Source organism: Equus quagga, chromosome 2 (assembly GCF_021613505.1).
Source record: "Equus quagga isolate Etosha38 chromosome 2, UCLA_HA_Equagga_1.0, whole genome shotgun sequence".
Taxonomy (NCBI): domain Eukaryota; kingdom Metazoa; phylum Chordata; class Mammalia; order Perissodactyla; family Equidae; genus Equus; species Equus quagga.
Genome location: NC_060268.1, coordinates 104,019,999 through 104,047,360, shown reverse-complemented (window position 1 = coordinate 104,047,360; position 27,362 = coordinate 104,019,999). Strand labels below are relative to the sequence as shown.

Here is a 27,362-nt window from a genome sequence, read left to right as displayed (position 1 = left end):
GGCTAGTACACAAGCCTTTGGCTGCACTGCTAGGGGAGCCCGGAGAAAAGTGATTGCGAGCATCCCAGGGGGCCAGGCAGGGCCCCCTCCCCAGGGAAGCAGACCAGCCCTGCTGGAAGTCTGGGTGTCCTGGAGACCCTTGCAGCCACTGTGTACTTTCACCTTGCAGGCTGGCGTCAAGATTATGCTAATTAAGTCCCCCGTCGTCTGTCTCAGTGTCTTGTTGCCTGGTGACAAAGTTTCACAGCTGAGGAGGAGGAACTGAGACAACCACGGTGAGTGTTTCTCTGGTGGCAGCCCTGCATTTATGGATTTACTTTAACTTTCCCAAACAAACACTTCAAACTCTGCTTTTCTCTCTCCTCCTTTGAGTAAGCAACTCTGGAAATGCCAGTTTTCCTTGCGTGCCTTGATTACAAACCCCAGACTCGTGCTAATTTGTTATTTAGGCAAGGAGGCAGCTGGCCCTGAGCCCCGGGCAGGAGAGGCAGCTGGCTGGGTCCCAGCCGGGTGTCAGTGGGGGGCCTGGGCCGCGGGCGAGCTTGTGAAGGTTGGTGTTCGAGTCCGGGGGCTCTGGGGCACACTCTATCCTCTTTCCAATGTCTGGGTCTCCTTGAGCGTTTTGCTGCTCCACAAGCAGGTGGAGACTGCTGTTGGAACTGCTTCTTCACCCAACTGGTTCCCCCTCTGCAGAAACTGCAAAGGGCATGCTCACTCACTCAGGAAGCTGGAGCCTGCCCTGTTCAGGCAATTTCAGCAGACCTCGCTGACGGCTGTGAACCGTAGTGGGGTTTGGGGCTCAGTCCGTCTTTTCAGAAGTCTGGAGGCACACCCCTTCCACGGGTTATCCGGAACACTGGAACCCACTAACAAGTGGGTAAGTCCGGGCTGGGCGGGGCCTTGCAAGGAGAGACTCTTCATGGAACATACTAGAACACACACCTCATGTCCCTAGTTCCATGACAGGTATAAGGGGAAAAGGTCAGCCTCCCTATTTTGAGTCTTTGTGGCTTTGAACAAGCTACTTGGCTTCTCTGAGCCTCCGTTGCCGTATCTGTTCAGTGGGGATGAAAATCAGGTGGCTGTAAGAATTACTTATAATGTCTGTAAAACGCCTGTAGGTGGTCAGTATGATCCAGACACACAGTCTAAAGGCAGGAACCTAATTTAAATGTGTTAAAAACTACGTAGTGTCCTTGCTTTGTGAAGGGTCTAGGTTCCTGGTACATTTGCAAACCATACGGCTGATATGCAAACTGAGTACTGAGGACCAGCTCCCATGCGATGAAAGATCAGGAAATGTGTACAAAGTTGCACGTCTAAGGAGGGACTGAGCTGTGACTGGGCTTCAAGCTGGGGGCGCTGCCATGCCTTCTGGACTTGACCCTCAGTGTGGAGGGGAGAAGGGAGCTGCAGAGACAGCCGCTGTCCACTCTGCAGAGTGCCTGAGCCCCCGGGTCTAGAGACCGACTTTTAGGGCCTAGGGTTTGGTGGCTCCAGCTTCCTCTTGGGGCTCCATGGGTCTCCCCCTGCTGCCTGACACTCCTTGGCTGGCAATGCTACCAAGAGCTGAGGGTGACTTCATGCTCTTTCCCTCCACCCATCATCTGGGTGATGGGAGAGTCAAAGCTAGGTGATGTGTTCTGGTCCCTGCACCCCTAGGACACAAGCTATGCAACTGGGCCACATCCCCCTCCAAATGGGCATGATGGCTACCCTCTTGCACAACCCATTGCCACTTTTCAACTGTCAATCTCTCTACCAGTGTCACGTAATAGAAATCATGTCAACCCCCAGGGCTGGGTCTCATAACACACGTTTGCTTTCTTTTTGGTGAAGGATGAGCCTTAAGGATGGGGCTGGACTGGACTAGGATATAAGTTCCCAGAGAATTTAGCTCAGTTTAAGCCATGTCTAGAAAACATGATGAGCCAGGAGCCTGTCAGCCCAGAGAGCCAAATTTATCACAGGGCCTTGTCAAGCCAAACTTTCAGGGAAAAGCCAAATGGCAGTGAAGCCCACAGACAAGGGAGCTGAGCAGATGCTGGCTCTGCTTGACTATCATATGACTCCGAAAGGGACATGATCTGGAGGCTCGGTGCTTTATGGGTAAAGCGGATGGATGGATTATTTATGCACTTATCTCATTTAATGCCCTTGGACATAAAGGTAGCACTCAATACAAAGAGGAAAAGTATATAGAAAACGCACAGAAACATCAGCCTGCTCTTGCCTTTTCTCTTTGACCCACACATGCAATTCAGAAGACTGTCCATTGATTTTGCTCCCATAACATATGCTGAATATGTACACACTCAGTGCAGGCTCCCATCCTCTCCTGCCTGCAGCTGGCCTGTCTTTATCTACTCTCGCCTCCCCATCTCTGCTGGCTTCCCAGCAGCCAGGGTACTCCTTCTAAACTTCCACATGGCCCCGCTCATGCAGCCCCTGCCCTGTCCTCCTCATCTACCCTCTCCTTGCCATCTCCGCACTAGCCACCCCAGCAGCTCCCTTTTCTTAAACACACTCAGCTCCCTGCCATTGTTAGGATTTTGCACCTAGGACGCCCACTATCTGGGGTGTTCTTCCTCAAATCCTCCTGTGTGGCCTCTGCTTAAAGGCTCTGCACAAGGGTCACCTCAGAGAGGACGTCCCCAACCCTCTCAGTCTAAATTAGCACCCTCCTCCCCACACAATATTCTCTCCTGAGCCTGGGCATTCCCCTGCACACCGTCAGGTTTTATTTTTTGCAGGGCATTTACACCAACTGAAATGATTTTCGGTCTTTCTGTTTGTTTTGTTTTTATTGTTTGATTTGCTTTTTTCCTAAAATAGGAGTTTTTTGAAAAACACAACGATGTCTGTCTCATTCACCGTGTATCTCCCGACCTGACCCTGACTTACAGAATGCCTCAAGCACAAATTGTTGAATGAATGAATGATTAAGCAAGTGAGTCGCTTGGGCTGTAGCAAGCTCTAGAGGTTAAAAATGGACAAAGGTATAGTCAACTCTACAAGTGACCATTCTTTTTCTTTTTATTATTATTAATAATTGGTGTTTAAAAGGTTGCAAAGACTTTGTGCTGGGGAATCAGCAAAGATTATTCCACAAGTCCTACATCTGGGATTAATGACCAGTGGGTAGTGTCCTGAGGCTACTAATCGGAGGGAGGCAATTGATGTGGTGCTGTCTGGTGCACCTGTCAGCCTTTTTTTCTCTTGTGAAGGCACTGACTGCAGGAGCCAGATGACCAGTCACTGAGTACCCACTGCACGCTAGTCATCGCCTCATTTACTCTTCATAACCATCTGCCATTTTCTAACCCATATTGCAGATTGGTAAACTGAGCTAATGATTAAAACCAGGTTGGCCGTGAAGGTGGGATGGAGCCCCGTTCGATTGGTCTCAAAGCCCCCTCATTCCCCGCTGCCCACGTGCCTGCCTTCTATTGAAACTTGTATACGCAACAGGAAAGGAACAGAGAAAATGGCTGATAGCTGGGCACTGCCCCTCTTTGGAAGATGCTGAAGAGCTGCCCATACTAAACCAAGTTCTGGCTGCCTTGCTTGCCATCATCCGCACCGTTCCTACCAAGTTATATCCATTTGCCCAAAGTCATCAGAAAATGTCTCCCTCTCATTGGTGACAATGTTGAATGCTTCAGTAATAACTCCAGGTAAGCCTGATAAAGGCTGGATGAGGAAAGGGGAATCTGAACAGAGGAATTATTTCTACTGAAAATATTTAAGATTAGAAGACACAGCTTTTTGGAAAGACAGGTGCCTTACATACAAGCAATGAACCCCAAATTGCCCTTTTGCACCCTCTATCTTGAAGCATCCCTTAAAAATAAGACCGTGGTCCTTCTAATGCCCTTCACCTCTGGATGGAGAAAGTTTAGCCACTGTTTAAATAGATATCCTCCCCTACATTGCACCATATTGCGGCCACCCACACAGGAAAGGCGATGTGGTTTGTATATCACAGTCGTCTGTGCTTGACCGAGGGTTTTCAGTGCCGTGGAGGGTTGTTGGCTCTGAGAGAACATCTCTGGAGGGAAACAAGGATGGCTTCCTGAGGCTGCCTACCTCCTCCCCTTCCACGCCCCCTCTCAGCAAGACCAGGCTCACAGATGATGGGGGACAGCGTGAGGCTGCCTCAGACGACCCGACTGTCCACCGCCAGCCCAATCCATGTGGCTGCAGTTGGCGGGGACGCCTCTTGGATGCTCTTCAATATCCTCTGCAGCTGCCGCCAGGCAAATGAGGGCTCTCAATGAACAACCATCACCACCAGTGCCATTACTAAGCACCTCCCATACCCCAAGCTGTTTCTCCTCGCATTGCCCCCTTTACCTGAGGGAACTGAGGCTCAGAGAGGGACCAGGGCTGGTCCAAGGTCACACGTCAGGAAGAAGTGGGAAGCCAGGATGTGAACCAGGCTTGTCCACCACACACCTCTGGCCCTCGACATACGTGGACGTATGTGGTCCCTTCTTGTCTTTGTCCAGGGAATGTTTTCCCAGATTTCCCTCTTTGACCCAATTATTCCCAACATTTAAAAATCTCTCTCTTACACACACCTTATTTTAAACAGGGTGGCATGAGTGACTTCAAAGAATTCACGCAATTGGAAAGGAAGTGGAACTCGGTGTGTGTATGTATGGATGTGTGTTCGTAACTTTCTTTCCTGATTGGACGTAGATTTCATATCTATTGCAGACAACTTGGAAACTACATAGACATGTAAGAAAGAAGTAAAAATAATCAGATACCATAATATCAGAGAGCATTCCTACTAATATCTAGGTATTCTTTCTTTCCACCCTTTTTCTGCAGGTGTGAGTGTGTGCATGCCCATGAGAGCACTGGGGTCATACGTACATAGAATTTTTTTGATAGCATTATATCTTAAAAATGTTCCCTTTCAGCATTTTTGGAAAACAATGTTTTTGTTTTGTTTTAGTTACTGTTTAATATTTATTTCCCTCTGTGACTACACAGTAATTGTTTAATCTATTGTCCATTGTTAGATATTTGGGTTGAGTCCGTTTGTTTTTATTATTTTAAATGGCATTGCCATAAACATATTGATGCAGAAAGTTTTGTTCTTATTTCCTGAAGAGAGATGCTTAGAAGTGGAATCTATGCTTCCCCACTGGCCAGGGTCCCCATCTCTCCCCAGGTCCTCAGCTCCATCTCCTCAGCCCCCTTGCTTGAGCCCATCCCTTGACCCTTGCACTGCTCCATTTCTAAAGCTTTTCTTTCCCCTTGGCCAATTAAATCCAAGTTAATCCAATTAAAATGACCTCATTGTGATATCACTAACCCTCTTCCCAGCCTCTCAGCACACTCATTCTCACAGCCGAGCAATTCTTTGCACCGTTATATGCATCCACCTGGGAAGAGTCCGTGTCATCATGTCATTCCCCTCTCCTCTCCACCCAGACCTCTCCCTTAAAACATATTCTGCATGTTCTGGAAATCCTTTCGAAGGAGGCAGAAAAACAAAGGGTCAAGTTGATTCCAGAGCAGCTGATTACAACCTGTGAAATCTGGGACAAAGCTTTTGTCCCAGACCTTTCCTAGGGCACAGGAAGTGGGACTGACCTTGTCAAGCACCTAGAATTGGTTCATTCAAGCAAGATCGACTGAGAGCCTACTGTGTGCCAGGCACTGGGACGCCTCAGTGGACAAGACAGATGAAGAGCTCTGAGCTCAGATGCTGGTCAGGGAGGAGAGTGAGGGACGATAAAAATACACATAACAAGTAAGTTAGAAATATGACATTATAAAATACATTTAGGTGCTAAGTGTGATGGAAGAAAGTACAGCCTACCTGGAGGATCTGCAGGTGCCAGGGGTCGGTTTGCATTGTTAGTTGGGGGCTCAGGGTAGGCTGAGAAGGTAAAAACTTACCCAAAACTTTGAAGGAGGTGAACAGATCAGTCCAATAGATATCTGAGAGAAGAACCTTCCAGAAGAATGAAACAGTTGGAGCAAAGGCCATAAGGAGGAGCTTGCCGGGCATGTTAGAGGAACAGCCAGTGACTCCCAGTGGCTGATGTGGCATGAGCGTTGGGGCGAGTGGTGGGGAGCCCCTCAGAGAGACTGGGGCAAGCCATGGGGGCCACCAGTAAGACTCCGGCCCTTCCTTGGGTGACACGGGAGTCACTGGAAGGCTGTGAGCCACAATGGGACATGCTGTGATAGAAATTCTCTAGCTGCTGTGTTGAGAACAGACTGCAGAGGGACAAAGACACACAGGAGAACAAGGCAGGGGGCTACTGGGAGCGTTCCCATGAGGAAAGGGAGCACCCAGCCCAGGGTGGCGCCTGGGGAACGGGCGGATTCTGGATATATTCTGAGTGCAGAGTCAGCAGGATTTCCTGACAGATTGAACATGGAGAGTAAGAGGAAAGGTGGTGTCGAGTGGGATGCCACAGATTGGGGTCTGAACACCCGTGAGATGCCGCTGTTGTCAGCCCGGCTGGAGGCGGCTGCGGGTGGAGCTGGCTGACAGGGAGCTCAGTTTTGGATGCGCTGAGCGAGGTGTCTTCATAGCACAAGCAGAAATGTTGAGTAGGCAGTAAGATACGGAAGTCCAGAACTGGGGGAGACATGCAGGCAAGAAACAAAAGTTGGGGAGTCATTCGTGTCTAGATGCATTTAAAGAAATGAGACGAGGGGAGATCACCAAGCGATCAAGTGTAGACCAGCAAGACGAGTGTAGACAGAGAGGAGGAGCAAGTAGCTTGGCCATGGCCCCCTCGGAGCACGTGGCAGAGGCAGCTTCTAACCCAGCCTGGTCAACTCCTTGCCATGCTTGGGCTATTTCCACTGGCCCCAGTGCCCCACTCAGTGGACTGGATGTATGGGGTCTGGCACACGGTAGCTTCCTGGTGGACCCCGGACCCCATCTGGGAGCACACACTTCACAGCGAGGTGCCAGCCCAGTACAGCCCTATGGCTGATGCCAGCTTCAGGGCTGGGATTCCTTCTGTCTCAGGCAGACGTTAGAGAGGCAAGGGCATGGCCATGTCTATGATCCCCTTGGGGGAAGTGTAGGGGCTGGCCTTCTCTCCTTGGTTTGACATGTGCTGGGGACTTTTCTCACAACAGTTAGAGTATTATTTGAAAAATAAGCCAGATCATGTCTGTCCTCCTTTTTTTTTTTTTTTTTAATTGTTCCTCTGGCCTTCCTTCTTCCCTCCCACCCTCCTCCCTCCTTTCCTCTATCTTCTCCCCTCCTCTCCCCTTCCTTCCTTCTTTCCTTCCTCCCTTCTCTCCCTCCCTCTTCCCTCCTCCCTTCCATGTTCTTCCTTCCTTCTCCCCCTCCTCTTCCGGTCCCTCCCCTCAGCCACCGGGCCTTTCCACCTGCTGTTTCCCCTAACTGAAAGACCCTCCCTGACTCCCTGAGTCCTCATTTCCTTCAACCTCTGCTCAGATGTCTTCTTCTCAAAGAGGCACCTCCTGGTCACCCCCACCCCCCAAAGAATGCATCCCCAACACCACTCTGACCTCTTTCGTCCTGCCTCTTTCTCTTCCCGGCACTCACGGCCGCCCTGCGGTATATGTTTGTTTGCTCTTGTGCATCTCCTCTTCTAGAACGGGAGCAGGGCCTTCATTTTGTTTGCTGCACAAACCAGCACCTCGTCCATAGTCCTTATCCAACACGTATTGTTGATGAATGAATGAATTCCAAAGGGCCGTGGAAGGTTCTGCTGTTCCCTTAAAGTTGATCCTCAGGCATCACCTTAAGGTATCTCATATGTCACACCCTCACAGGTGGGCAGACTTACAGCAAAGCCCCTTGGAGCTGGGGGCTGTCCTACAGCAGATGGGGGTCCCACACAGGGGTAGCCACCAGCGTACGCCACCTGGGTACACTGGGTTCTGCACGCTGTATCCACCCCTCAGCAAGTTCTCACTGGGCCAGATGGGGTCATGGTGCAAAAAGAATGCACACACCGCAGGGCACTTGAGGAGAAATGCCCCCAACTCTGCGACCCTGGGGGGGCTGTGCCTCAAAGGAGCCATGTCTCCCTGTCCTCCAGGATAAAGTCACCTAAAACCTAAAGGGGAGGCAGGGATGCGGCAGTAAGGAAGCATGCTAGGCCATGGAGTCTAATCGGGTTTCTGTGCACTTGGAATCTGGAGTCCTGGCTCCACTGTTGATGGGTTATGCTCCCTTCCGTGTCACACTCCCGCCCTGGCCTCCACCCGATGCACAAAGTCACCCTGCCCCCGCCCTTCAGAAGCAGCACTTTATTACCCTAGTTACAGAAGTGGGAGCTGAAGCTCAGTGGGGCTCAGGAGACTGTCCAGGGTCACCCGGATGGTCACTGGGGAGCTGGGAGGCAACCCATGTGGGTCTAAAGGCCCTGTAACTTCCCGCTGCCAAGCCACTTCTCTGAGCTCCAGTTCCCTTCTCTGCAAGCGTGGCCGTGGCCGTGGGAGACGATGCGGTAGTGTCTATCTGACAACAGCAGCACTTAAACCATGTTGGTTGAGACAGAATTAACGCTCAGCTCTTGGGGGTTAAAGGTGCCAGCACTGACCCTGGTTCTTCCGTTCTGCCACGTGTTGAAGTTGGTTTGTATGCTTTGAACGTGTTGGTTCATGAACAAGGCCGTTTCTAGTCTGTTAAACTAATAATCTTAATATTTTACTTTAATTGTAAGGCAGCTATTCCCTTTTGTTCGTTTAACAAATCCAATTAAAACGGAGTGCATTCAGGATTACAAAATAGATGCTATTAAACCAATAGGAAATCATCATCTTTTGTTATTAGGCCCTGTGACCCCCTGGGAACTTTTGCTCCAAATAAAAGTTGAATTCTTATTATCCTCCAGGGGGCAGGGGCCGGTGTGACCGATCACGGCTTCCCAGGCAGCACAAGAGGAGGGCCACACTGTGCTAAGAGTGGAGAAGTAAATAATAGTAGGGGGAGACGAAGCGATCCACGCCTAACTTCCCAGTAAGCTCCTCAGAGCTGCGTTGACCAGATATCCAGATGACAGCCAAATGAAGCCAGCCTGCTCATTCCCGCATAGACACTCTGTGTGCCGCAGCTCTGGCGTCATGGGAAGAGCGTGCCACCCAGAAGCTCTGGAATAAGGGGAGCTGTGTGACCTTGGATAAACCACTTTACACCCGCCCCACCCCCCCAGCATCCTTATCTTTGGGTGGGAGGGTACTCCCACCTCAAGAAAGAGTTGTGAGCACTGAATGAAACGGCAAATGGGAGGTCGGCTTGTGAAGGAGAAGGTGTGGTGTGCCTCTAAGGGCTGATGTCAAGCATGTGTGTGGGGGCGGGTGGACAGCATTATAGAGCCGACACACGGAGCCGCCCTGCGGTTTGGGAATAGCGGAGGTGCATCTTACAGGCGTTAGATTTTAAAGTGAGCCCACGTGGTGAAAATCAAACTTCAGTGGCCTGCATACAGCCCCTCAGGGCCACTACACAGCCAGTAGCCCCCAGGGCAGAAGAGAGCCCCGTCTCTGGTGAGCACCTGGGAATGCCGTGGGCTAATGTGCTGGGGTCACGCTGGATGAAAAACTCGTGTCTTCACACTGTTGTCACATTCATTGTGGCAAGAAGCTCACACCATGGGGACCCATGGGGATTGCAGGGACTAAGGGACAACAGATTTCCTGTCTCCATCACTGCCACAACTGGCTGGTGGCATTACACGTACTCTTGAAATTGTTTCTCTCTCTCATTGCCAATCTCCAAGCAGTTAGATGACTCCATTAATGCTATTAACATATCTTTAAAATTCATATTATCCAGATATATTTAGATATATACATACATATATGTGTCTGTGATAATGAGCAGCTACACGCTGGCCCCTGGGCAGTGGAGTAGACGGGCAATGGGCCGAGCTGAAATGGTTGTTCAGGGATCCTGATGTGCATGTGGTCCCTCCAAAAGGCCAGTGGAACATCTGTATTCCTGACCCCTGCAGGACTGTGACCAAAGATTGCATCTCCTCCCCCTCACTCTCCAAGTGGAGCAGCTGTTTCAGCCGGCGTGCTCACCATTCCCCTTTGAGCTGCCGGCGGGAGAGCGCCATTGCTGGTCCCTGGCTAACCCGTGCCAGATTAGAATGGACCTGAGCGAGTGTTGGACTCTCTGAGTTGGATCTGAGGACTCGGTGACACTCTGGTTCCAACGTCAGAGAGCCTGTGGGTGACCCAAACCGGCAACACACCTTTCTGGGGACGTACCAGGCAGGCAGCTTTAATTTTCTGTGACAGAGGTGGCTTGCGCCGAGGGAGCGCTAGGATTCCAGAATGCCTGCCCCTCCTTGGAGTCAGTGGGGACAGCAATGTGCCCCCAGGAGGAGGCATCTCCTCCTGCGAGAGCAAAGGCTACAGAAGGAAGAGAGACAAGGATCGTGGAAAGATCCTAACCTTTGGTAGCAGACACATCTAGGTTTGATTTTGGCTGTGCTGGGATGTCTGTGTGAACTTGGGGAAGTCGCTTGACCTCTCTGAGCCTCAATTTTCTTATGTGAGAATTAGGATTTAGCCTTACATAGTTGCCGTGGAGGTGAGAGACACAGGAAGGGCTCGGCAGCATGCCTGCCACAGTTACTTTGGTACACATCATCTGAGTGAATGACTGTGAGTGGCTCTTGACATTAGGCAGCATTTCTGAAATGATGTCAGAAACCCCCATAACCGTGAGGTCCTGGAAGACCCCACCCCTGCTGTCTCATCTCTCTCCTGCCCATCATCCTTGTCTGTCCATCAGCTCTGCCAAGTGTCTACTGGAGCTATTCCTGTGAGCTCACAGAAATCTTTCTTCCTCTAGTCTGTCCCCTTCCTGGCAATCTGTCCTTCTGCCTACAGGAAAGACGGGTTGACATACTACAGCTGGTGGCATTTGCGGAAAAAATAAAAGCACTTCATGTTTACACCCCCAGGGAGTCTCTACTCCAAAAACCGGCTAACACTGTACAGCAAGTAGGAGAGCACACGGTTCCTGGCCCAGAGCGGGTGCTGGACAAATGCTGATTGTTCCCCCAGCGCAGACCAAGCCTGAGGCAGACATTAGTTCCTATTTCAGGGGCCTGGCCAGAGGTTCCATTCCTGCCCACTCCACAGACCGCCCCACAGAGACTACCCACATCCCCACCTGCCACGTGGCTTCCAGGGAAGGCCCAGCAGCTCGTTCTGGGAATGGGGGGAGGGCACGGGGAAGGAATTGAAACCACATGGAAGTCACAGCAGAGGGGAGGCTGGCCTATTGTTACACGTCTAGTGAATGTGTCTCATGAGAGTTGGGAGAGAGAATAAATGCCATGACTTTTGAATGAGTGACTTGACTGAGGGAAGTTTGCCTTATTTCCCCTTAAGAGATGGCCCATAAGCAAAAGCTATTTCCCATCTCTATGGCATGAAGTCTGCTATGAAGTTAGTCCCAGGTACTGGCTGTGAAATGGCAGTGACTTTTGGGGTTTCAGTTCTGCCGTGTGTCCATCCTGTGTCTCAATGCATCAGTCAAAAGAGTGAAATAATTCCTGTGAGGTCAAATTAGCTAAATGTTTAAAGATATCGGATATATGCAAAGTCAGTCTTACTTAAAGATACAAAGATACACGAGTGTGAAGCACCAGATAAATTCTGTTATCACTGATCATGATGCTCTTACAATTGAAGACACTTGCAAAGACTCTGATGGCATTAAAATATAGGTTGCCGTTACATTTTTAATTTAGATATCCACGGGGTGCCCCACCATGCTGTTTGATTCACAATGACTAGATGGAAAAATTAATTAGAAATTAAAGTCAAACCAACTGGTCCAGTTTTTCCAAAGTATAAAAACCAATTGTACAAAAGAGTATATTTCGAAACTTCTCGTATTTGGGCTTCTAAGCTGTTCATATGAAGTGAAACCTGTTATTTGTCTATCCTTCCACCCATCCATCCATCATTCTATCCACCCATCCATCTATCCAGCCATCCATCCATTCATCTGTCTATCCATCTATCTATCCATCTGTTGGTTTATCTATTCATATCTCTTTGTCTCTATCACTGCCAGCTTCCTTATGGGTGCCGGTCCCACCCTGACTTGTGAGGAGTCTATGAATTGATAGTAACAGGCCATCTACCCAGTTTTAGTTGTATCAAAAGACCGTCTCTTTCACATTTCCTTTGTGAATACTTGCGCCCCTACTCAATGGGCAGACCTGGGCAGGATGCTGACCATTCAGGGTTGAATGAGAGAAGGGATGTTCTTGTCTCTGGGGGCTCCTGGCACTCATCCGCTTCTAGTAGCACTCAGCAGCTTTGGGGGTCCAGATGGACCCGGAGCAGCCCAACATAGCCTGCCCTCCAGAAGCAAGAGCAAGGGTCCCAGCCAGGGAAGGCGGCCCTGAGAAGAGGCATGAGGAGGTGGCACCTGATCCTGCTTCATCTGGCCTGGGGCTGTCTGGGGACCCAGACAGACTGGGGAGGAGGTGAAGGGCAATATCCCAGCCAGCCCCTACTCTGCCTTGTGAGTGATTAATAAGGAGGCTCAGAGCCAAGGGGTCTGTCGGAGGGAAGCTCCTTAACGGAGACATAATCTGCAGACAGCTCCCGGCTGCTTCCTCCCCATCGTTCATCAGCGCTGGGAGGGCTTCCTCTCACGGTGTGGGTGGGCTGTAGGGGGCAGGCTCAGCTGAGTCCTGCCGACTGAGCTCCAGTCGACTGGAAGCACCCTTCCCATCCAGCGCCCCTCTAACCCGTGCTTAGCATGTTTGGCCTCCCTGAGCTGAACTTCATCTTAAATATAAGAAATACAAAAGACAGCCCAGGCTTTGGGGTGCTCCCGGGAATCCGGTGGCCAGCATCAGTCACAATCTAGATTTAGGTTTCTGAGTTTGGGGCCTGGCCCTGGGTATTGCTCACCCGCGTGACACAGGGGTTTGGTACATAGAAGGCTCTTGATACACTTGCTGAGGGAGTGAACAAATGAATGAATGCAGGGATAAGCACATGGACTCAGCTTAAATTAGTCCCAACAGACTAATAGGGATCAGGGACAAAGGAAACTTTACTATTTGTCCAGGCCCATGGGATAGAGCAACCAAATAAAATACAGAACTAGGCGATGTTTGAGACATATGCATACTAAAAGCTATCTGGTGTTTATCTGAAGCTCAAATTTAACTTGGAATCTTGTAATTTTATTTGCTAATCTAGTAACCCGACCGTGAGGAGTAGTCATTGATAAACACGATCAGAACACAGGCTCCCCCAATCTCTGTCCATCTTCTTTTTAATTAAGATTTTAACTCAAGCCAGTAGGACACTTTTTCTGGCACATCACCTTATGCATAGCTGTCCCCTGCAGAGTGCACATGCGCACATACGTGGTTCCACTGCAGTGCTCACATGGTACACACGTGGATGCCCTTTATGGAGCAGAACAGGGCTGAGTGGGAGCATCAAAAGTCACAGACTTCAAAGCCAGGCTGAGCAAGCAGCCATAGTAAGAGTGACAGAAATAGAATATGGGGCCCCAAATATGTTTAAGGTTTTATGAAATTTTTTAATTTACCTACAGTAAAATTGTCTTTTTTTGTATACAGCTCTCGAAGCTCTAACATATAAACAGCTTCACGTAACTACGACCACAATCAGGATACAAGCAGTTCCAGTACCCTAGAAAACTCACCGGGAGTCCCCACGCTCAAACTGCTCCCTTATAATCAAACCTTTCCCACCCCTAATTCCTGGTGACCATCCACCTGTTTTCTGTACCTATCATTGTGCCTTTTCCAGAATGTCATAGAAAGCAATCATTCACTATGTAGACTTTTGAGATTGGCTTCTGTTACTCAGCAAAATGCCTTTGAGATTCATCCAAGTTGTTATTCGCATCAGAAATTCATCCTCTTTATGCTTAATAGTATTCCATCATAAGGATATGCCACAATTTATTTATCCGCCCACCCACTGAAAGACATTTGTTTTTTTTTCTTTCTATTTTTGGCAATTATGAATAGAGAAACTGTAAACGCATTGAACAAGTTTTTGCTTGTTCAATTGAATCTGAGTTTTTGTTTTTCTAGGGTAAATACCTACTTGGGGAAATGACAGATCACATAATAAGTCTATGCTTAATTTTATAAGAAATTGTCAAACTATTTCTCAGAGTGATGGCAGCATTTTGAATTTCCATCAGCAATATATGAGTGCTCTAGCTGTTCCACATCATCACCGAATCTTCCTACTATTGGTTTTTATATTTTATTTTTTATTTTAGACATTCTAATAACTGTGTAGTGGTATCTGATTGTGATTTTAATTTGCATTTCCCTAGTGACTAATAATGTTGAGCAACTTTTTATGGGCTTATTTGCCAACCACATTACTTCCATGGGGAAATGTCTTAAATCTCTTGGGCATTTTTTTTCATTGAATTGTTTACTTTCTTACTGTTGACCTTGAGTTCTTTATAGATTCTGGATACCCGTGCTTTGTTGGATATGCGATTTGCAAATATTTTCTTCCAGTCTGAAGATTGTTTTTTCATTCTTAACAGTTCTGGGTTTTGGTTTCGTTTTTACAGAGCAAAAATTTTATAATTTGTTGTAGTCTAATTTGTCAACATTTTCTTTTATGGATTGTACTTTTGCCTAACTCAAGGTCATGAAGATTTTCTCCTATGTTTTCTTTTAAAAGTTTAATGGTTTTACATTTTACGCTCATATCTATGATCCATTTTGAGTTAATCTGAGTTAATTTCATTAGGTTGAGATTCAATTATTTTCATGATGTAACGAATTGTTCCAACATCATTTGTTGAAAAGTTTGTTTTTCCATCGAATTTCCTTTGAGCTTTTGTCAAAAACTGACTGATCCTACTGGCCAGATTTATGTGGATCTATTTCCGGGCTCTGTTTTCTATTTCACTGAGCTACATATCCTACCCTTCACCAATACCACAAGTTGTAATTACATGGGAAGTTTTAAAATAGAGAAGCATGAATCCTCCAATTTTATTTTTCTTTTTCAAAATTCTTTCAGATTTCTAGTTTCTTTTCCTTTCAATATAAATTTTAGAATCAGCTCATTCATATGTACATATAATCCTGCCATAATTTTTATTGGAATCACATTGATCTTTAGATCAATTTGGGAAGAATTGGCATCAAGACATTGAGTCTTCCCATTCATTAACATGGTATGTTTCTCTATTTAGTTAGATTTTCTTTGCTTTCTTTCATCAGTGTTTTGTAATTTTTATCAGGGAAATCCTGCAGATTCTTATTACTTATGTGAAATACATAAGTATTTTATTTTTTGAAGCACTATTATTTTCAAATTTCAGTTTCCACTTGTTCACTGCTACTATATAGAAATTCAGAGGGGTTTTGTATATTACCCTTGTATCCTGCTTTTGTTGCATACCGTAAGTTTTGATATGTTCTACTTTTATTTTTGTTCAGTTCAAAATATTTTCTAATTTCCATTGAGACTTCTCGGATTGACTCATGGATTATTTATAAATATGTTTAATTACTATTTGGAGATTCTCCAGTTATCATTCTGATATTGATTTCTAATTGAATTCCATTATTTTCAGAGAACATTGTTTGTATGGTTTCTATTCATTTATATTTGTTAAGGATTGTTTCATGTCCAAAAATACAGTCTGTATTTGTGAATGTCACACGTGCACTTGAAAAGAATGTGTATTCTCTTACCGGATACAGGGGTTTATACACATCAATTAGATCCAGTTGGCTGATGGTAATGTTCAGTTCTTCTACACCAGTAGGTCTCATCTGAGGGCAATTTTGCCCCCAGTGGACAGCTGGCAATGCTTAGAAACATTATTGGTTGTTACAACTAGTAGAGCGCTACTGGCATTTAGCGGGTAGAATCTTCTGGTCTTCTGGTGCTAAACATCCTGCAATGCACAGGACAGTCCTTCCCCCATCACTGCCCCACCCCTGCCAACAACCGAGGATTAACCAGCCCCAAATGTCAAGAGAGCCAAGGTTGAGAAACCCTGTTCTTTGTTGATCTCCTCTCTACTTGTTTTACTGATTTTTGACAGAGAAGTGTTGATGTCTCCAACTCTAATTATAGATTTGTCCATTTCTTTTTTCCATTTTATCAGTTTTTGCTTCATTTATATCAAAGCTCTGTTGTTAAGTACATCCCCATTTAGGATTTTTGTATCTTTTTTGGTACAGTGTCCCTTTTATCATTATGTAGTGTTCTTTCTAATCTCAGGTAAATTTTCATGCTCTGAAATATACTTTGCCTGATATCAATAAAGTCACTCCAGTTTCCCTTTAGTTTTTGCATAGTAGGTCTTTTTCCATTCTTTTAGTTTAACTTTTGTTTATTTAAAGTAGATTTCTTATAGATAGCATATAATTGGGTCTTTTTCTTTTATTTTCCATTCTGATAATTATGCTTTTAATTGGTTTGTTTAAGTCATTTTCATTTAATGTGAGTCAAATTGATATGATTGAATTTAGGTCTACTGTTTTAATAGTTTTTTGATTGTTCCATTTCCCTTTCCTTGCTTTCTTTTAGATCATCTGAATTATTTTTACTGTTTCATTTTAATTTATATATTTAGTTTTTTACTGTGTCTCTTTAAATATTGTTTTGGTGATTGCTCTGGAGATCAAAGTATACATAACTTTCCACACCTACTTAAAATTAACATTTTACCACTTCAAAAGCATTGCGAAACCTTACCTGTACCATATAGGTCCCATTAACGTCCCCCATTATGTTGTAGTCATTGTATGTATTCCATGTACATACACTGAAAACCCCATCAGACAGTGTCATAATTTTTACTTTCAACCACCACACATATTTTAAAGGTCTTAAAAGGAGAAAAATAGTCTACTGTATTTACCACATATTCCCAAAGTCCACGTTTCTCTCTAGTACAGTAGTCCCCCGTTCTCCGTGACTTTTCTTTCTGAGGTTTCAGTTATCTGCAGTCAACTACGGTCCAAAAATATCAAATGGATAATTCTACAAATAAACAATTCCTAAGTTTTAAACTGCGCACCATTCTAGGTAATACGATGAAACCTCACGCGGTCCTGCTCAGTCCTGCCTGGGACCTGAATCACCCCTTTGTCTGGTGTATCTGCATTGTTTATGCTACCCGCCCGGTAGTACTTAGCAGCCATCTCAGTTATCAGATCACTGTCATGGTGGCACAGTGCTTGTCTTCTAGTAACCCTCGTTTTACTTAACAACGACCCCAAAGCGATGCTTGCAATTGGGACATGCCAAAGAGAAGCCGTAAGGCGCTTCCTTTAAGTGAAAAGGTGAAAGTTCTCGACTTAATATGAAAAAAAATTGGATGCCGAGTTTGCTAAGATCTATGGCAACTTTTACTACAGTATATTGCTATAACTGTTCTATTTTGATATTAGTTATTGTTGTTAATCTCTCACTATGCCTAATTTTTTAAACTTTATCACAGGTATGTATGCATAGGAAAAAACATAGTATATATAGGATTCGGTACCTTCTGCCATTTCAGGCAGCCATTGGGGGTCTTAGAACATACCCCCGTGGCTAAGGGGGGACCACTGCATTATTTTCATTTCATCTGAAGAACTTCCTTTAGCATTTATTTCACAACGGCTCAGCTAGTGGCAAATCCTTTTATTTTTCATTCATCTGAGACTGTCTTTATTTTGCCTTTGTTCATAAAGGATGCCTTTATCCACTGTTTGGTTGATAATTCTTTTCTTTCAGCACTTTAAAAAAGATTTTTCCAGTACCTTACGCTTCCACGGTTTCTAACAAGAAACATGTGGTCTTTCGTATTACTGTTCCCCTGTAGGTTATGTGTCATTTTTCTCTGCAGCTTTTAAATATTTTTCTTAATTTTGATCAGTTTGATTATGTGTCAAAATGTGGATTTCTTTGAGTTTATCCTATTTGAAGTTCACTGAGCTTCCTGCAGCTGTAATTTTTATGTCTTTCACCAACTTTTGGAAGTTTTTTATCCATTTTCCTTCAAATTTTCTGCACCACAACTCTTTTTTCCCGTCCTTCTTCTAGGATATATCCATATATCGATATCAACATGGATCTATATATGTTTTAGCAGGCAACCACAGGCTACAAGTTCTGGCAAACCTTCTGTAGATACTACAGACTGTGGTTATAATGTCCTTTCAGTTTTCAAAGAATTGCCAGTGCCTTTTGAATCAGTCCCTCATGTTACCCCTCAGGCACGAGTCTGGAACCTGCACAGTGGTCTCGCTCTTAGCTCAAGTCTCAAAGCCTGGGTTCAGGGTACTAAAGACTCTGTTCAGGGATTCATCCAGCTCAGGGCACATGCAGAAGTTCATATACAACTTTATTAAACTCCCACCTCTTTGCAATCTTTCCAATACTTTGTGCCTCCCCAGGAGATGCATCCCACCCCCCCACCCCCAACCGTGGTCTGCTGACTAGAAATCCAGGATTTTGTTTTCTAAATCTGCTGTATACTTTCTGCCACTGTTTCTGCCTCCAGGGCCAAGTAGCAGTAGGACAGAGAGAAAAAAAACAACCTCCATGTTCTTGGGACCACAGTTTGTCAGTGACAACTGTTTTCCTCCCTCAGTTTTCAGTGCCTGCCTGGCCTGGCTGACTCCAGCGATACAGGAGTGCCCGGGGCTGAGGCGGGAGAGAAGGGAAAAAACAAACCAAGAAAAAACAGATCTGCTTCACTCTCGCTGACCCGAAAAGGCCCCCTTGCCTGTTCCTTGGCCAGGGAGAAAAGCTTTTCTTGGAAATCATTCTATCATCCCCAGTGCAAAGCTGGTCTTACTTTTGAGTTCTATCTCCAGTTTGTCTGTTTCTCTTCAGAGAACTGAGAGAGCCGCTTGGCGCATACTGTCTAGAGTCTTCAGTTGCATTCAATGAGCGAGATGGGACGGAGGGCACTTACTCCGTCCCAACTGTGACTGGAACCCCACCTGTCATTTTTAAGCTGCTTTATCCCATCTGGTTCCTCAGAGCTGCATCATATAGAAACTTCAGTTCTGGTGAACACAGGCCCGCCTTTGGTGACCAGCCAACTATGCATGAATGTGGTTGGTCCATTGTTTTTAAAGAACAGGTTCAGCTTACAAGTCCTGCTCAAAAGAACGCAATGCTGCTAGGAGCTGAGAGCACTCTCAATGCCTCACCATAGAGACCTCCATCCATCCCAAGAGGGTCTGACGCAGCAGCACTTGCCAGAGTGCGACCCTGTGACCTTCACCTGGGAGTGGCAATACAGTCATGGATCACTTAAGGGTGGAGACACATTCTGAGAAATGCGTTACGCGATTTCGTGGTTGTGTGAATATCACAGAGTGCATTTATACAAACCTACATGGCATAGCCTACTACACACCTAGGCTGTATGGTACTCATCTTACGGAACCCCCGTCATACATGCAGTCTGTCGTTGACCGAAACATCGTTATATGGCCCATGACTGTAGTGGGATTCATCGTAAACAATTATAGTAAGTGGAAGGCAATTTTTACCCGCGTCTCCTTGACACTGAGGATTATTGTACGAGGAGAACGTGATAATGGGCTCACACAGCTGAGTGCTGGCGCTTCATGTGTCGTATGAACTTCGTTCCTGATAAAGGGCCTGAAAGATGAAGTACAGAAACGCCAGGGCACCCCTCCCGCCCATCCCTGGGGGGAAATGGAGGCAACACAAGCATTTGTCTCCTGACAGCACACTTCTGTCTGCCACGGGAGCTTGGTCCGAAATAGAAAATCAGCAAGCAAGAGACACGAAGGTTTAGAAAAGAAAAGAGCCTCTAGACCAGGACAGAACAGTCTGCATCGTCTTCGAGCGGCAGACCTGCCTCACTCCCCAGCCCTAGTTCTCCTCCCTTTACAATGGGGATAATTCTATGGCTCTTGCTGGGTTGTTGAGGATTCAAATCAATATACCCAAAGCTCCTGACAATCATATTTAATAGTTAACATTAATCAAGCTTATACTGTGTGCTAGGGCCTGTTGTAAGCACTTTATGGTTTAGATCATTTACAATGCCTAAGAGCCCTGTAAGGGGACTGTTTTCACAAATGAGGAGACTGAGGCACTGATAATTTAAGAGAGTAGTTCGTGGCAGAGCTGGATTTCTACGCCAAGCATCCTGAGGCCAGAGTCTACCGCTCACGCTGTACCTCCTGCTTCTCCGTACAGTGCAGTCATAACTATCACAAGCCCACCCACGCGGAGGGGTCTACAGGTGAATTTCAGTGTGAAGGATGTAAGAGGAGGAAGGGAGGGGGGCGGGAGGTGGGAAAAGGCAGCATTCTCTTTTATGTTCTGCCAGGCTCAACCCTGGCCCCCTCCATGCTCATGGGCATGGTATAGGCACATCCTCTTACTCGTGGGCTGAGCAAAAGACTTTTCTGTGCTGCTCCTGTTACCCTGAGGTATAGTAGCCAAGGCCTGACTGGTTCCTCTGCGCTAAGAAGGTCAAGAAAGATGTAATGCTTAAGTCCGTCTTAACTCCCACCTTACTCCCTTATACCCAGACTATGCTGCTTCTGAGAACTCAGCAGACCCACCCCGGGAATTGGTGGGATAACTCAAAGGAAACCCTAGATTTATGTGAGGGTCTGGCAAGTGGTAATATCCAAGAACACACATGCACACGTGGCCCCGGGCAAGGGGAGGAAGGAATATGTGAAAGTCCAGGACCATGGGGAGATTCCTAAGTTAGGGAATGGCACAGCCGGAGGGGCATCGAGCATCCTTCAGGCCAGCCCTGCACCTCCCATTTTACATCTCAGAACACTGAGGTCTGAAGAGGGCATTGAGTTTGCTGAAGGTCTTTGCCTAGGTTACTTCTGTTGATGCCCTAACTTCTCTCCACTCTCCTCTTTCTCTCCTTTTAAACTATTAAGGAGCAAAACACTATGATTCGGGGGGAATCCAGTACACTTATAGCACCTCCTAACTAGATATTTTTTTCTTCCCATCAGAGTATATCTTCTAGCAGTTTCATGTGACTTTTTCCTCAAACTAATCACCTCCCGATCAGAACAACATACTTCAGACATACTCCCTCACTAAAACAACATGGCCAAGGGCGGGAAAGTCCCCAAGGGCAAGAAGATCACCCTCAAGGTGGCCAAGAATTGTATCAAAGTCACATTTGATGGGAGAAAACGCCTTGACTTGAGCAAGATGGGACTTACTAACTTTCCCAAGTGTATTCTGCGACTGAATGATGTGGACGAGCTCGACCTCAGCCGGAATTTGATTCGGAAGATCCCTGACTCCATCTCCAAATTCCAGAATCTACGATGGCTGGACCTGCACAGCAACTACATTGACAAGCTCCCCGAGTCCATTGGCCAGATGACTACTCTGCTCTACCTCAATGTCAGCAACAACAGGCTGACCACCAACGGGCTGCCGGTGGAGCTCAACCAGCTCAAGAACATCCGCACTGTGAATTTCGGCTTGAACCACCTGGACAGCGTGCCCACCACGCTGGGAGCTCTGAAGGAGCTCCATGAGGTGGGCCTCCACGACAACCTGCTGAACAGCATTCCCCACAGCATCGTCAAGCTCCCGAAGCTGAAAAAGCTGAACACAAAGCGAAACCCCTTTCCCAAACCAGAAGAGTTGGATACGTTCGTAGATTCCATCAAAAGGCTGGACAACTTATATCTAGTGGATGAGAAGGATCTGTGTGGGCCTTGCCTGAGAAAATGCCAGCTGGCCCGGGACAAGCTGAACAAAATAAAGAACATGGCCACAGCGACACCCAGAAAGGCCATCTTTTCCAGTTTGATCGCGCCCAACTCCATGGCCAAGGAGTCCCAGGAGGAGTGGAGGTGACCTGGGACCCTGATCCTGGGGCAGGAAGGGAAAAGGGAGGGAAGGAAGATGGCAGTGGGTGGCCTCCCCAGGAAACTGAGGGACTCCCCCATGACTGCAATAGCTCCTCCAGCCTAGCCCATAAAACACCTCTGCCGACTTCCTTGCCTTGTGATTTTGTTGACTGATGGGCTTTTCGTTCTTTGCCATTCCGCACGTTTCTCTCTTCTCTGCACGTGCACACCCACACATACAGGCACGATGAGTCAGAAAAGGGCCATCCATCTCTCTTCTGCCCCAGAACTCTCCTGCTTACAGCTGGTGGCTTGGGCACCTGATACTGCCAGCACACTCTTAGTCTCATGAGCACGTACATTTCAGAACCAACCATCAGCTCCCGAATGTGGGCTTGTTCTGTGGGAAGGCTTTGGGTCAGGGCTTCAAAGGTCAGGAATCTCAGAGCATGGGTTGGTAGGAGGGCAGACAGACACTCAGTCTTGGGAAGGGGATAAACCTGGGCCACAGAGCTGGACAGATATTATCATTGAGTATTGGCAGGTGACATCTTGGGCTCAAAGCAGTACCATCTTTTTCTCATCTGCGCTTGCATCATTTGCTCTGGGGGCTTTCTAGACTAAACTTGGAGCCTATGACTGGCTGTAAATGAATGAGGTTGCACGTCCATCTTATTATGTCCAACGCTTTTTCGGACCCTTGTGGGAGTCCGAAAGAGGAAGAATGGGTGCAGGTATGGGTTGATGCAGTCAATAAATCAATACGGTATTAAGCATGGTGCTAGGAGCAGGGACTATGTCCAGTGAGGGGAAGCTTGGCTCGCCCTATGCAACCTTTAGGAAAGACCAGTTGAAAGAAGACAGGGCAGAACGTCACTGTCTGAGGAAGTTACAAGATCAGGGCTGGATGATGTGCAGGGCTGGCCTGGTATAAAGAAGAGCCAAAGATTCTGGAGTTGGAAGATCTAAGTCCAGGGAAGCTCTGCTTCTTGCTTGCCATCTCTTGGGTATCTCATTTCGCTTTGGTTCCCTCATCTGTAAAGGGGCAGTGACATTGGCTCCAATCCCAAAGGTCGCTGTGTATCGAAAGCAGGTGGCACACAGAGTAGGTACTCCAGAGAAGTCAGTGCTCAGTACCACCTTGGGCAGTGTCCCTGGTCACACTAGATCTTTTGGCAGAAGTGACAAGGGCAGAGTCAATCCTCACAGTAGCTGAGAGCTTTCTCTGTACCACTCACTCGCACCTTCACATGGCCTAAAAGAAAGAAATCCTTAGGAAAGCTTTTTTTTTTTTTTTTGAAAAGTCAAGACTTTCCCGTGTTGGTGGCAAGTTCCAGAGAGGTCAATGGAAAGCCCTAAGGGATGTCCCTTTGTTCAGTGGGACCAGCTTATTGTTCACATTTTAACCACAGCAGACAGCAGAGTTCCTTTCTTCCCTCCTCACTGCTTATCTTCCCTTGCAATGCTTAGCTGTGACAACTTTACCATATTTCCAAAATCTGAGGATCAAGATTCAAAATCCCTTTTTCAGCTTTCCCCTTTACTAAATGTTTTCCATCATAAAAGTAACAAAGCCACAACACAGTTTTAAATATAACAGCTTAAACTATCCACAGTTCCACCACGTAAGCCAGCTACAATACTGACAGGTTTCTTTACTGGTTATTTTTCTGTGTATATTTTTATATGTAGTTAAAATTATAGCAGTCACGTCATTTTTATCCTGCTTTGAAACCCATGCTGTTACGCAGTCTTAATAACCATAATTTAAAATATCTGTGAAATAGTTAAACATGGATATACATCACTATAAGCCACTGTTAGGCATTTAAGTTGTTTCCGGTTTTTCACTAATAGAAATAGTTCTGTGATGAATGCTTGTATGATTAAGATTTTTAACATATTTTGCACTATTTCCTTGGTATAGCTTCATCATTGCAAATATTGTGTTAAAGGGTGTGGTTTTTAAAATAATTTTTGATACATACTATCAAGTAGCTGTAAAAAGTTTACATATACTTATATATCTGCCATCAAATGAACCCGTTTCACTGCACCCTTGCCAGCACTGAGTATCATCTTTACATTTTTCTCTGCTTTTAATGTCTAAAGTAATTTATTAGAAGCCCTTTGGAAGATGAACAGAGTGGTTGCATGTGTGAAGTGCCTGATGAGATGTTGTGTCTTAGGCTCAGGAGCCACCACTAGGCCGTTGGGCCTTGAACAATTCCCTAAGGCAGCCATCCTGCTACTTTAGCTGCTTCATCTCTGACCCAGGAAGGACAGAATCCACGCAGGAGCACATGATCCAAACTGGGAGGGGTGGCTTGTTATTTTGGGTACCGCCCATTTCCATTCCTCCCCCTTGAGACACTTTTTCTTTAGAATAAGTGTTCCCTTCTTAGTCATAAAAAAAGATGAGCAAAGAACGGGAGTTAAGAAAAAAGATCTCCCCGTGCCCCTTGGAAGGCCGTGGGTTTGCCCCTCTACTCCGTCTCCTGCTCCATCACAGCCCACTTCTCCCACTGCACTTGGTCCTCAAAATCCTTCTCCAGCCACCTCTCCTGGATTCACTGCCGACTAAGTGGTTGGCATGCAAGGTGGCCCTGATGTGCCATTCTCCACCCACGTGTTTTGTTACGCTTTCATGCTTCTGGCCATGTCTCAGGAAGGGGTCGTAAGGGCACTGAACTTCACCAGGATTGAGAACTAAATGGGCGGGGGCTTTGACTTGCTGCAGGAAATGTTCACGTTAGACGCCTTGTCAGCCAGGAAACCCTGGCAGGCGGATGAAGCAAAGCCTGGCGATAGAGATCAGTCAGGAGTCGCCTTCTACATTTTAATTCTTTTTCTGTCAGGGAAAAGGTTTGATGTTGACATTCCTTCATGCTCTAAAAGACCAGTCACTTTTACTTCCTGGAAATTGTATTAGGTCTCAAAACACTTGATAGGAAGACCATGGGATTTCTCTTTCCTCATAGAACGAAAACCCTATTCACGCTAACCCAGTCACCACCTCCTCTGAAAGCCGGGCATGACCTAGGTGACCCCCGTCTGACCTCTGCCCTTGCTGTGTTTTGCCCCCATGACCTGGAGTAACTGCCTCAGCCTTGTGTCTCCATCCGCAGGGTATGCTCAGCATCTCCCTAGAGTAGCTTATGGCCGAAACCTGAAGACTAGTCAGCCAACAAGAACAAACAGCTCTGCAGGAGAAGAGAGAGCACGGCAGGGGAACGTTCTGGAAGCCAGGCTCTCTGGTGCTGGCCAAGCCACTGACTCGTGTCTTAGGTTCACTTTGTCTCTCTTTGCTTTAGGACATCTGCGTGTGAAAATGACTTTGGGAAATATTTGGTATGGTTTTCTTAAGGTATTGAAAGGAAATATTTAATAAAATGATAGATATGAATTATAGGCCAAGATTTAGAAGAAGACTTTAAGACTTAAAGACTTAGGGTTTCTACATTTCACTTGAACTGTTAAAACCTCAACACCAGTCGCCTGTGATCAATTATATATAATGCAACACCTCCAGCAACTAAAACTTATACAAAAAATTCATATAAAGAAATATACTCAAAAATGCTATAGACAAATCTAAGTAGAATTTTAACAAGTCTTTCAGTAATGCACAGATAGGCATGAAAAAGAAAACAGAGAAATGAACGACAAGGAAAAGAATAGGAAACAAAAAATAATATGGCAGATTTATGTGTTATCATTTTAATAATTACATTAAATGTAAACAGTCTTCTTTATTTGTAAAAGGCTCAAACTAGGAACAGCCAAATTTCCCTCAATAGACAAATGCTTAAAAAAACTCTGGCGTAGCCATATCATGGAATACTACTCAGAGATGAAAATGATGATACCAATGATACAGCCAACAACGTGGATGGATCTCAATGGGATTATTATGAGTAAAAAAGGCCAATCTCCAAAGATCACATACTCTATGATTCCATTTATAGGACAGTCTCTAAATGAAAAAATAACAGAGATGGAAAACGGATGAGTGGGTACCAGACTTTAAGCCTGATGGGGGTGGCAGAGTGTGGGCATGACCATAAACTGGTAGCACAACAGATGTCTTTGTAGTGATAAAAATCATCATGTATGTTGATAGTGGTGGTGGTTATATGAGTTTACACGTATGATAAAATGACTCAGAACTATGCACACATATTGTACCAATGTCGATTTCCTGGTTTTGAAATTTACTATAGTTACATAAGATGTAACCATTGCGGGAAATTATGTGTATTATTTTTGCAACTTCCTGTGAACCCATAGTTATTTTCAAATAAAAAAAATTAAAAACTATCTTGCAGCCTAGATGCAGCAATAAACAGATCCTTGTACATCTGCCAAGTGCTAATTGATGACAACCTTAACGTTCCTCAACCATCCCAGAGTTAAGGCATTTCAGGAGAAAGAGGACCTCAACCTCAGTTCAGTGGACCAATCTAAAGTTATCCGTTGACTTTGTCCTTGAAGATTCCTAAGAAAGATGCTGAAATAATGAAAAGACAATGCATGGATTCTCTATCCATGTTCCAGGGGCTCTGGTGATGGCTGGGCACAAATAGCAAGTAGGATGGGGGACCTGGAACCAGCAAGTTGCTCTCTTCACAGTTCTGAGTTATCACACCTTGCCCCTACCCTCATGGAAGCAACATGACTGGGTGTTACTGGAAGGACACCAGGCTTGGTGCAGAGAGTGGGGCTTAAGTCAGGCTTCTGCCTAGAAATGGGTCTAAGGTCATGGCTAAGGATGGAGCCAAGAGGAGACATGAGCAAGAAGGACAAAGAGTAATATGGAAGGTCTGAGCACCACCTACTGAAGGTCACCGAGCTCTGTTGCCTGTGCCCGTTGAGCCAAGAATGTGAAAAGCTTCTAAACGCTGGGGCGCTCATTACCCCACCAGGTTGTTTATTTCGCTTCTGGTTCTAGCAATTCTGCTCTAAACTTGGGGGTCTGAGTCTCTCCAATTGCCCTCCCTTGTGCTTTACCGAGAAGCCCAAGGAGCAGGGTTCTCTCCCCAGTGGTGGAGCTGAAGTTCTCTTTATGAAAGTGATCATGTACATTACAGATTCTTAGCCTGCCAGCCGATCAACAGTGCTGACCTCTGATGAGCAGGGCTGAAGGAGCAGAAGTGGTGGGGAGGAGGGGTACTTGAATTTTAGCCCCCATGTGGCCATCAGTGCTGCCTCTGCGAGTGTGACTGATCATCCCGGAAGATCATCTTTGGGGAATTTATAGCTTCTTATGGTTGGTTTTCTAAGTTCTCTGTCCTTCATTATCATTCAAAGATAAACTATAAAGGAAACTCTGACACTCAACTTCTCACCAAGAAATGAGTTTCACCCTACACGTTATATTTAAGGAAGCTGTACAATAGAACATTTAAGAAATTACAAACACCCAGATGCAAGCAGGCCCCAAACACAAGCACTGCCTTACGCTCAACAGCTTCGTCTGGCCCAGGGACACTTTTGCCTTGGTGACACGGC

General features: G+C 46.1%; 2 protein-coding genes across 7 annotated transcripts in view; one reads left to right on the top strand and one right to left on the bottom strand.

Moving 5' to 3' along the window:
• WDFY4 (WDFY family member 4) overlaps positions 1-27,362 on the bottom strand; it is a 301,611-nt gene that overhangs the window by 48,996 nt on the left and 225,253 nt on the right. The window lies entirely within an intron of this gene.
• LRRC18 (leucine rich repeat containing 18) lies at positions 31-26,142 on the top strand. The gene is made up of 3 exons (XM_046655147.1): positions 31-275; positions 20,994-21,854; positions 24,980-26,142. The coding sequence occupies exons 2-3, from the start codon at positions 21,091-21,093 to the stop codon at positions 24,999-25,001; spliced, it is 786 nt and encodes a 261-aa protein (XP_046511103.1). The 5' UTR covers positions 31-275; positions 20,994-21,090; the 3' UTR covers positions 25,002-26,142.

What these genes read in the sequence shown, in the direction of transcription:
- LRRC18 (XM_046655147.1), top strand. Translation starts at nt 21,091, where the DNA reads ATGGCCAAGGGCGGGAAAGTCCCCAAGGGCAAGAAGATCACCCTCAAG. An exon ending in GAGTCCCAGGAGGAGTGGAG is followed by an intron (nt 21,855 to 24,979) that starts GTGACCTGGGAC and finishes CTCCATCCGCAG; the next exon opens with GGTATGCTCAGCATCTCCCT.